This window comes from Trachymyrmex cornetzi, unplaced genomic scaffold (assembly GCF_001594075.2).
Source record: "Trachymyrmex cornetzi isolate Tcor2-1 unplaced genomic scaffold, Tcor1.1 scaffold320, whole genome shotgun sequence".
NCBI classification, from domain to species: domain Eukaryota; kingdom Metazoa; phylum Arthropoda; class Insecta; order Hymenoptera; family Formicidae; genus Trachymyrmex; species Trachymyrmex cornetzi.
In genome coordinates this window covers 163,522-175,343 of record NW_017297898.1, presented here as the reverse complement: position 1 = coordinate 175,343, position 11,822 = coordinate 163,522, and the positions used below count along the sequence as shown (strand labels likewise).

At 29.4% G+C, this 11,822-nt stretch overlaps 2 protein-coding genes across 2 annotated transcripts in view; both read right to left on the bottom strand.

Moving 5' to 3' along the window:
• LOC108762754 (venom serine protease Bi-VSP-like) overlaps positions 1-1,484 on the bottom strand; it is a 12,581-nt gene extending 11,097 nt beyond the window's left edge. The window contains exon 1 of the mRNA XM_018509911.1: positions 1,374-1,484. The gene's annotated coding sequence lies outside the window, so the exon portion shown is untranslated. The remainder of the gene's footprint in view (positions 1-1,373) is intronic.
• Positions 1,485-7,147: 5,663 nt separating this feature from the next.
• Positions 7,148-11,682, bottom strand: LOC108762732 (uncharacterized). The gene is made up of 13 exons (XM_018509863.1): positions 11,360-11,682; positions 10,719-10,909; positions 10,166-10,604; positions 9,956-10,083; positions 9,752-9,867; positions 9,169-9,305; positions 8,957-9,069; positions 8,675-8,804; positions 8,351-8,588; positions 8,084-8,251; positions 7,809-8,003; positions 7,626-7,708; positions 7,148-7,540 (listed from the first exon to the last, which is right to left on the bottom strand). Exons 2-13 carry the CDS (start codon positions 10,900-10,902, stop codon positions 7,408-7,410), a joined length of 2,064 nt encoding a protein of 687 aa, XP_018365365.1. The 5' UTR covers positions 10,903-10,909; positions 11,360-11,682; the 3' UTR covers positions 7,148-7,407.
• Positions 11,683-11,822: the final 140 nt, after the last annotated feature.

The following is an 11,822-nucleotide window of genomic DNA, read 5'->3' as shown; positions in this document are numbered from 1 at the left end:
TTATATATAATTGTATATAAAATATGTTAATTTTTTATATAATTATATATAATTATATATGAAACATTTTTTTTCGGATTGATACGACAAAGATGAATATGTTATCATGAAAGATGTATTAAAAATGTAATAAACTGCAGCAATATAGGAATTTATACATATATTTGACTCAAGTGTAACGATTATTCTGTCTGTCATTAAAAGAGTGACTGACATAACTTTCAACATATCTTTTATGTCTTACTACGGCAAATTATTGACAATAGTTGTTGTCTCATAATGCAATGCAAAGAAAAACTTCGAATTTTTTAGCGTACGTGGTACTCATCATTGTCGCTCTCTAACAAAAGTGGAATAACTAAAAGTGCTTTCCATTTGATACAAGTCGATACAAGAATAGTTCTATCTTCGTATTTCACTAAATGTCGAAAAAAATATAATGATATTTGTGTCTAATTATACCATAAAATGGAAAGCATCCTAAGGCTCGATTGCACCAACGTTATTTTGACTTTAAGCGAGGCTTAAAACTCTCACTTTCTTTCTTTAAAATCAAAAGAGAGAGGGAGAAATAGAATTTTAAGCCTCACTTAAAGTTAAAGTAACATTGGTGCAACCGGACCCAAGACTCTTTGCATAATGCGTCATAGGAGAAGGACCTACCTGTTTGTTCAAAATCATTTAGGAAGCGTTACATTTAGCAAAAAAGTTTTTGAGAAGTAACGATTTTTAAATAAAACTTTACCCGATTACGCTCTTATTTAACAGACTATGCTGTAAAATTAGTGGAAAGTATATCTCAAAGATGTCGAATAATCAACAACAGCAGACAACTTATTAATACAAAATTATTGTAATACTGATTGTGCAGTAGTATTATATGCATATGTAATTTTTTCTTTTTTTACAATAAATAGTTTAAAAGTTTTGTCAGTCACGCTTATTGAACAGATGGTATTATCACATAAAGATTAGAAACTATCTCGTTCAACTTAGCTTTTTTTTATATATCTACATAAACTTCAGCAACTTTCGTGAGATTCCTATAATTTTTAGGAAATATTTTAGCACACTCTCACAACACATCATAATTTATAATAGCACTGCCAGCATTAAAATTGAAAGAGATTTTGAAACTGATGTAATTTCAATATCATTAGATATTTCGCTGATGCAAAAACACATTCAAAGACATTAAAGACAGTCTCCACTTGCGGCAATAAAAAAAATTTATTATTATTATTTATTCATTAATCATTAATAACTGATAAAAGATTCTAAAACTGTGATATTGTAAGTTTTTATTGGAATTAATAAGTACTGATCTTAATTTTTCTTTAGGATAGAAGCAAATCAACTTTGTTATTACTCACTAAATAATTGCGTTATTATTCATACACGAACGGAAATCTTTCTATTATGGAAAAGAAGACTCGGGAAGATATCGGCGACTGATAGATCGACAAAAGTTCTGACAACGAACACCGTTCACGGACTACTGAATTGCTCCCCTCTGATGCATTCGCTTTATAATGGACGGAGAAGCACACAGTCACCAGTCCTTATAGACTAGGATTTAATTGTATGCGTGTTAAGACAAAATATATACATATTCTTCCGCAAATATCATATAATCATGTGAGTTATTCAAAAACCGGAACATATTGTATGTATGTAATATTAGCATGCCGATTAGTCAAGGAAATGAAATATAAATCGTATTCCAATCAAAATAATATAATAATCTTCACTTTATATCCGTATAAATATTTTATTATGATTTTTATCAAAATGTAATTTGTATCGTTTATACATGTGAGAAGAGAAAAGAAAAATATGATAGCTTAATTTAAACATTATAAGTATAATGGCAAATTAAAAGAGTATATACTTCTATAAGAAATACTTTAAGTAGGTACTACAAAGTTGGAAAAAATGTGTTGAATATAACATAAATACTTATATAAATACTTAATATAATATAACTTAATATAATACTTAAAATAACATAAATACTTATATAACACAAATCGCATATCCCAAATGTGTTCGAAGGTTACACAAATATTATTAAAAGAATACATACTAAAAAAAGTAACATCGACACAGTTTTGTAAATAAACCGTAGAAGCATATTTATTTAAGAAAATTAACATTTATGATGTGTTAAATTAACACGTATTTTATTTATTTGTCTTAAAATTTACGTTTTAAAACGCATTATTTTTATGTTACTTGTTCACTTACTCATAAATCGTGCCATTTTGACACTAAGAAACACTGAATATCAATTTTATAAAAATCTTTAAATAACACATAATCACATTATATTAACACTCGAATATGTTAAAAAATTCAACACAAACTGTTAACACAAACGTAAGTGGACCGTTTCCAACACAAATGCACAAATTTTTTTACTATATATATAGATAAAAATTACTTATTCCTAATAAATAAAGAAATATGAGGGATTTAGTACAAAAATATCTCATTATAATTATAAAACAAGTTATTATAAACTTTTTTTCTTGATACAGTCGGTACTTGTAAATTTAATTTAGTATATTTTACTAATTAAAAAGCACGGAAGGAATTACAGCAGGCAATCTTGTAAAAATTTTTTTGCTTACACATTGTAAACGTTATTTTGAAGAAATATGACATAACTACTTAAACATATTTTCCATTGTAACTATCAGTAAATATAATACATACCTCAAATAAATTTGATTAAATATTTAGAAAAACCAGATTTTTGTAGAAAAAATGTGATTAAACTGAAAAAGAATTACAGAACTGAAATGTCTACTATATTAATCTTATTACATAACGTGTGATTCTACGTATTCGATGATTATACTGATAGTAAAAAAAGCGATCGATGTCACATCTTTTGTATAGAAGAATTTATAATAGATATAGGTATTCACTTCATATCGAATTCCTAATGAATAACAGAATGGTAAGAATAATAAAATCTTTATTAATAAATAATGAGTCTTCAATCAATAAGCGATAATAAGAAAATAACTATTAATTATAATAAGCTTCCATCTGATAATGTATAATTAATACACAAAACAAGAAAATTAATCGATTAGTGTAAAAAAATTTGTTAATAAACATAATAGTTAAGAAACATTTACAGTCGAACCTTCATAAAGTTAATCTACGTAAAAGTCATGTTTTATAATCTCCCATATTAGTAATCGAGCACATATATGCTCGCGCATTTGTTTACTTTTACGGAAGTCGGTCGGTCCCGACAAGTTACTTTTATAGAGGTTCGACTGTATTTGGAAAAGATGAAAATGTATCGTGGATATATTGCTATACGCTTGAATAAAAATAAAATTATCAATTAACTCCATTATTCTATAAATATTTTAGTAACTATAAATTTAGAAAATACTTTTTTTTGATACTTTTATGAATATAAAATAACGAATATTTAGACCAAAAATGTAAATAAATTTAATTTAAAAATATGCAATTGCATTTTATAGAATTACACAAATAGAAAACTTATTCAGCATATCATATATAAATATTGTAGAAAGTTACGACTTTTTCTATGATCAGCGGCAAAAGACAACACAAAATATGGAGTGTTTATCCAGGCTGAAAACTTAACTATTATGTCGTAACCGATAAATTCAATATAATTTATATAAATTTACGCACTGCTACTTACCGTAAAAGTTAAATTTGAGTTACCTTTATGTTTATGACACAAACATATACATACATACATATATGTATACATTGATAAAAACACAATAATTTCAATTAATATTTTTGTTTATATAATGACACACCGGATACATATAACTTATATGTATAAGTTACATGTATCCGGTAAGTCATTATAAACAAAAACATTAATTGAAATCATTGTGTTTTTACCAATTACGGCTTACTACACCTATTGCGTTTGCGGAGTAAACATTCCATCCATTATGCATCACTGTTGCTATAGAAACGCTCCTTTCAGTTTCCAGTCCCAAATTGCAACGGAATATTGGAACTCCCAATGTTTCATCACAATTGTAATCAATCGTAATCATCATATAACGTCGGGTTATCTCTTCTTTCCCGCGCGCTTATATTTGCGCTTAGAATCGTGTGAATACATGCTCATTCGCTGATTTTTATTAATTTCTCAGTAATTATTGTAAATATCGCAAAATAAGATATATTTTTTTAATTCAATTATTACTATCTATTTTCTTCTATCTGTCACATTGAACATCCTATTATTGAAATTAATATGTGTGCGTATGTAATAAGTCATAATAATTCATTAATTATAACGTAGTATCACAATTAGTTATTTAATAGATTATTTAAGGATTACATACACAATTAATAGATTATTTTTTACGTTGTATATTGCGTAAGATTGCAGCATACATCGGAATATAGCCATATGATTTATAAAGGTTGGACGAATTATATTCACAATTAGTGTGGTATTGAATTTTAAACATTCTTGAATATATCCTTTTTATTAACCAGAAGAAAAATATTTCCCGTTCCATGTTTGCACTTAAATAATATTATATAAAGTAAAATTATTTTATTTATTATGTATAACAGAAATTGAACTACATACATATTTATACGAATCGTCATACAGAAGCGTAATGAAAGACTTCATTCTTTTTATCGGAGAAAAGAATCTACAAACACAAAGGTTAAGTATCTATAACAAATCCCGTTTCAGATGCTCGACATGAATCATCAAGGGAAATCATATCGCCACTAATAAATTACTGTGAAAATCAGTCTTTCCCCATGATATTACTTTCTCAATAGTTTGGCCAGTGCGAAACTGTCTTTCTGGGACTTTACGCTTCAGAAACGACCTCGAGACGCTGTTCGTACGTATCACATGAATTACCCATATGACGCATAATCATGTTTTAATGATTTCACGTATCTTTGGTGATCACCTACGTACGATTCCAAGTACGCGGTGATTTACCGGTTATAAAAGAGCAGTGATCGATCTGATCTCGCATTTGTGTACACGATAATCTTATGTACACAATAATAATACAAATTGATATCCGGTGTCATTATAAACGAAAACATTAATTGAAATCATTGTGTTTTTTACCAATTACGGCTTACTATACCTATTGTGTTGCGAGTACACGTTCCATCCATTCGCCGTTACTATAGAAACGCGCTCTTTTCAGCCTCAAATTGTGACGAAGCATTTTATATACGTTATTCAAGTATTACGAGTCTCTTTTTTTATTATTTAATAGTTAATTCACTATCGAATAATTTTCAGTGGTTTTAATTAAACAAAGCAGTAATTTTTTAAGGGTCATGTATTTTATATAACGTTTATTCTAGCGTTGCAACAGTAAGTTAATATCTTGCATTATCATTCCTATTTTATTATATACACAGTATAAATTCCTATTATTTATACGAAAGCATATAAAATTATTTTCCAATATATATATATATATATACACATACATTTTGTAATTATAATCAATATAGAGGTACATATATGTATATATCCATTTGCTCTTATTTCGTAAAATAAGAAGTCGAGACGAATTATAACTAACTACTTGATTGTATATGGCAAATATATCTTTTCTTCTGTTCTCACAATCCTTGAAACAGGACGCATTACATATCACCTTCGAAATATTAATTTAATAGTTAAAACTCTTTTGCTAATATACTCGATTAAACAACCATTAAAATTTGTTGTATAAAATAAAACGATCGTTAAAGAGACACTCTCCCATGTTCCATAATAACTGAATCGTGATAGTATTAGTATATGGCAGTGTAAAAATGTTTTCGCGATAACAATCGTTCATCAATAATGAAATAATTATACGAGATCGTTATTATATGTTCAGACGATAAAATTTATAATCTATAGCAGAAATGTAGATCTTCACCAAACTTGGACTTCATAAAAATCTTTGATAATAATACACAATACTTCCCACTTCGTAATTTATTTCTTTTAATATCAAACCAGCAACGGTTAATTCTGTAAGTATGATATATGTTTATTTTTACGTGTTGTACCTATTATATATTATATATTTTTTTATCGTACACATTAACAAAATAAAATTATTCACGTCACAGTATTAACTTGAATACCATGTGTGTGTATGCATAAAGGTACTATGTGGTAAAAGTAGTCTTTACCACGGATCATTATAATTATAGAACGGTAATATTATTTTGATTCTATTATGTAATAGAACATATGTACAAGAGTGACAATATATGTAAGGCCTGACGATACAGTGACTTTTTTCATAGTTTTCATAGGTGTAATGGCGATTATCTTTAATTTAAAACTGCTTAATCATTCTATAGATCAGATATTTCAGTTTACACTTATAACTTAGGCTAAGTCTTTGGCTTAGCATCGGTAATAGTAATCGAAGTAATTCAGTATAAATTCATAATTGAACCTAAGCCTGATATCATTTTCAATATTATTTTAATTGAAGCTACGTTCAATTAGAATAATGTCTATACAAAAAGAGAAATAACATAATGTATTGATAGATACAATAATATAAAGTAATTTGAAAAATGCACGATATTTTCACTTGGAGAATAATCGATAGCAATCTGCAACAAATGCAAATTAATATTTTCCCAATATACAGATCATAATACTAATATTATTCAGAATCAAAATAGGGTCTAATATATGTGTATATTAATATAAAGGACAAAACTACTCTTCGAATTATCACTAGTATAACATGTAAAATACTAGAATTTTGTTAAGATCACAATTTTAATACAAGCATTACAAAAATTTACATACAGTCAATGAAATATTTACAATAGAAATTCCAATACATTCTCATAAGTTCAAATATACTGAATATATATAATTTTTTATATGTATATATTATCTTGTATACCAGAAGTTATATCCAATATAGAATTAAATTATTAAATTGTTCTGTGTATATATTTTAAAAATATTACATATTTTAACATATGTAATATATCTCCATAAATTATATAAAGAATGTAGAATGTTTTCATACAGATTTCGTTTTATGTATTTATAAACAAAGACACAAAAATAAAATATTAATAAACTATTAGTGTTTGATAAAAGAATTTAGTACTTATCATTATCAAAACGCATAAAATAAACCACAGTTAGAAGTATTAAAATTGAACAATGACAATTCTTTTCGTCTTCTTGAGGAACTCAGCTGATGCTTTGTTATTTTGATTATCCATATCATTTTTACACTATTATTCCGTAATAGTAGTAGTAACCCAGTATATTTTTCCTGGATCGACTATTTTGAAATATTTGATATCATATACATATGTTACCTGATTACATTTTAAAAAGAGGCAGATATGGGAAACCTTAAACTATTGTTCCGAAGTAGTAAATTCTTTATGGAGAAATGTTTCGATATCCACTCGACATATAGGACAACGTTTATTGGTGCATAACCATCGATCAACGCAGTCAATATGAAATAAATGCATACATGGAAGCCTCCTGAATAAAAAAATAAGTTATAATTTATAATGTCTTATCTAGAAAAGTACAAAAAATACAAAAAAGTTGGTACTAAAATTCTTACCTGACACGTTCGCAATCTTCAAATTCAGATAAACATATTGTACATTTCTCAATAGCATCTTCGCCATTTTCTACTTTTTTTACCTGCAAATAGATACACAATATAATACGTATTGTAATAAAATTGCTTAGATAACTCATATATAACGATATCAAAAGGTTTTATTTAAATTTCAATCCTAACCCGTTTATATTTGTGAGGGAATGTATGATTTTCAATGGACTCTTGTGTAGCCCCACAACTTATATGAGCCATACGTCGCAAATCAACAATGCGCATATAATTGTCCAGTCGTGACATATGACGTGCTCCTTGCAATACAAATTCTGACATACCCGGTGCAAACGGCAAACCTATCTGGTGTGCTCCAGATCCTTGCTATATATGTTAAAATAACATGAAACAATATGTTTGAAAAGTCAGTGTAACATACTTAACAATATAAAGAGAAAACAAACCATATGGGGATGAAAACTAATATGAACGTGATGCATGCGTTGCGACGGCCGTTGATGTGGATCATAATGATACATGTGATGATGTACATGTTGATGTATTGGTTGATGTATCGACGGTAACATTAGCGAAGACATCGAGTCAACTGGTTGATTATTCAATGGATTTACCTGTGGATACATACAATAATAAGAAAATTATATAATAATGTAATAAGAAAATAATATAAAATATTGTATTGAGATATATTGCACGAGTTGTTAGATTACGATTATAGGCAGCACAGGACATGGTCCCCTATAGAAACTAGATGGCCCTCGAGCTTCAGGATGACTGTAAACAGTCGGTTGCTGCGGCGGCGGTAAAATAGGAGGTGGGAGATAATTTTCTGTATACGCTGCGTTATCCGCTCCATTACTGCACCGAGTATTCGGGGGACTACTGTTTCCTCCCTCTCCACAAGTATGTTGAGTTGATGAATGCACATGAGCGTTACATGGTCCCGCACTATATAATAATAAAGTTTGATTTAGTAAATTAAAGTGTATTTTTGCTTATAATAAAATATCATGTAAATATATTAATATACTAACGTGTGATGTGACGAAGATCTGTGGTAAAGTCTTCGTCTATGTACTTCTTGCATACGTTGTTGATTCATCCATAATCTTTCTTGCATAGGATGCATTCGTGGTCTTACTTGTACTACTTCTGTAGCTGCATCTGTTTATAATAATAATAATAATAATAATAATAATAATAATAAAGTTTATTTCTGTGTCCCTATAATTTTATAATATATTATAATAACTTTATATTCTAATTATGTCATTTTTTAATTGATAAACAAATTTTTAAATATAGAAAAGACATACCTCCCATAGATGAATAACTTGTATGAACAGGCAATCTGTGATTGTGAAACGTGTTTATGTTATGCAGATGATTCCAATAATCTGGTGATCCATGCATACAGTGGGTATTATTTCTAAACAAAATTTTACAATATGAATAATGTAATAAAAATTAAAAAATAATTGTAATATGATAAAGACAATTGTATAATTTAAGAATGTGTAGTCCTTACCTATGACTAAAATCTGTTGACCATGGATGAACTACAGGATTTGTTGGTGTAGATGATGTATGTTCTTCATCAGATTCTACAGTTAAGTCAACTACGGTGACTGTACGATTATCTTCACTTGTATTTTCTAATGAGTTCTATATATTATAGAAAATATGTTCTTTTAAATAAAGGTTTCATAATATCTACATTAACAATTTTCCAGCAATATTTTATTTTATTGTTTCTCACTTTTGTATGTTTTGTCGTTGTGACTCTATTTCAGTATTATTTGTGTACTATTAATTTTTTCAATATAAAAGATTATAATATACAGATTTTTTTAAATAGAAGCTAATATCTTTGATATATTATATAACTAATAGAAACCATAGCAGTAATAATATTTTGTTTTGACTAAAGTAATCTTTATAAATAAAAGCTACACCTATAGATTTTTTTATAAACATACAAAAAGTCTCCCTTTCTCTATGATCATTTTTCATATCAAAAAGATCAAGTATAGTCTATCTAACTAATCATAAATTACCAGCACATTAATATTCTTACTATATTATTTTTATATTCAAAAATATTCACATACCTTGGTATTATGGTTGACAGTTCCAAGTACTTCAACTGAGCCATCCTCATCATCACTATCACTACTGGAGGACCAATCTAACTGCAAATCTGGTGCCGATGGTGCATCATCACTTTCTGTTAGTTAGAAGATTGACAAATTAATAATAATTGATTTATGTATATATGTAAGTCTTAATATATTATAAATGCTATAAAAACATACGAGATGAACGTATTTCTTCAGGAGTTATCACATTTGATATAACTGAATGGTACAAACTATTAGACTCATTGGCATTATTACTTCCTAAATTTTGTAAAACATCTGCATTTTCTGTTGATCTCGTTATACTGCAAAGTAATAATTTATTTACAATATATTACGTAATAAATAACAGATATATAAATATTAATAAATCAGACAAATGAATACTTGTTTGAAATAGGATGATCCGACAATCTAGATGGTCCTGCTATACTCAAACTATCTGGCTGTTGACCACTCAATAATTTTTGCTCGTCGCTCTTTTTAGTTTTATGCTTGACTGTCAAATCACGATCGTGCAAAATTCTTTTTCTTCTATAATTATCACACACTCTCTCCTCGCACGAATTATTCAATTGTCGAGTCGGAGGATCTTTTTTAGAATTTCTTTCTTGTCTATTTTGGCACATATTGCAATTCAAGAGATCAGATTGCCAATATTCCTGTGAATCACCAGATGCATCTTGTTGTGGTAAATAATTTCCATAAACAAAATTATTTTCGGAAGCAGTAGGATGAGTTGAATTTGTATAAGGACCTATAGCTGTTACGTCTGACTCTTCAATATCGCTTTCTGCAAATAAATGCTCATACTCCATTTCATTACCTGTAAGTGAGATATGTTCCATTCATATTGTATTATGTCTTAATACAAAATCTGTACATAAAAAATAATTTATGTACAGATTGATGAAGAAACTGTCAAGTTCCTTGTGTGTACCTGAAGGAAACCGAGGTTGCGGAGAGGGATCAACTGTCGATGTAAATGCCGTATCAAATATATCAGCCAACGACGTAGAGTTAGCTTCTACAGACGCGGCTGTGGACTCTCCTTGAAACAGCTCGCTTTGCTCTTCAGGTTTGCCCTTGTGCCAGACATTTTCCGAGCTTGTGCTCTCCTCCATCCTACTTCTATTTTATGCCACAACCACAACAATACAATGCATTAGGCGTAAGATTAGCCAGACTCAAGTACATTTAGTTGCATAACATTAAAGCCGGAATATTCGCGGAATCGAAATAATCAACTCTGCACCAAGATGGGATGATATACACACAAAATTAAAGATAATAAAAATAATTTTTTTTCGGATATATGTGAATCTAGAACGATGATAATCCACGTTGAAGCGCGATCCTCACGTTGAAGGTTTTTTTCCGTTCTTCGACAATGTTTGTACGTTACGCACGACTTTTCCGGGAACCGTATCGAATTACAGGCAAGAAAAGCCTGACTCGGGTACGGTTGGGGACGAGGAAAATTATCGGTCTACTTCCGGGATCTTGCTGTACATTCACGCGATAAAATCTCGGATCGATAGCGCAATGGAATAATTCGGAGTGCGCTGAAAGTGCATTTACCTTGTAATTCCTTCGACGCTCCCGTCAAGTGATAAGCGTATCTTCTCACCACGTCATTTTTATCAAATTTATTTTTCGTGATACCGCCGTCGTCTGTATCATACTTTATATACGCGCCGATATTACCTTCGTGACCGGAGCACTGCGAATTTGATTGAATTGCGATCCATGTAAAAACGTGGATATAATTAAATTCTTATGTCAGTAATAATGATAATGAAATCGAAAAGAATTTATGTAGACTGGCGCCGACAGTCTCTTAAGCGATGCACATCTGGCAACGGCGGTACCATCAATTGTGCCTCTTGTCAACTACGCTTGCTTTCAGACCATTACAGAAGTCCTGCTGATCGTACAGCACGCTACCTTTCCCGCATCTTTATAAATCCCGATCCATGATGTAAAGTCCATTCTACATTAAAGGTGCAGACACATGCAGCCGTCAAGCGTCAAGCAGCAGAAG

Coding starts and splice junctions, on each gene's coding strand:
- LOC108762732 (XM_018509863.1), bottom strand. CDS start 10,902: ATGGAGGAGAGCACAAGCTCGGAAAATGTCTGGCACAAGGGCAAACCT. Junction 10,084..10,165: donor GATCATCCTATTTCAAACAA/GTATTCATTTGT, acceptor ATTACTTTGCAG/TATAACGAGATCAACAGAAA. Junction 8,252..8,350: donor GTCCTGTGCTGCCTATAATC/GTAATCTAACAA, acceptor ATGTATCCACAG/GTAAATCCATTGAATAATCA.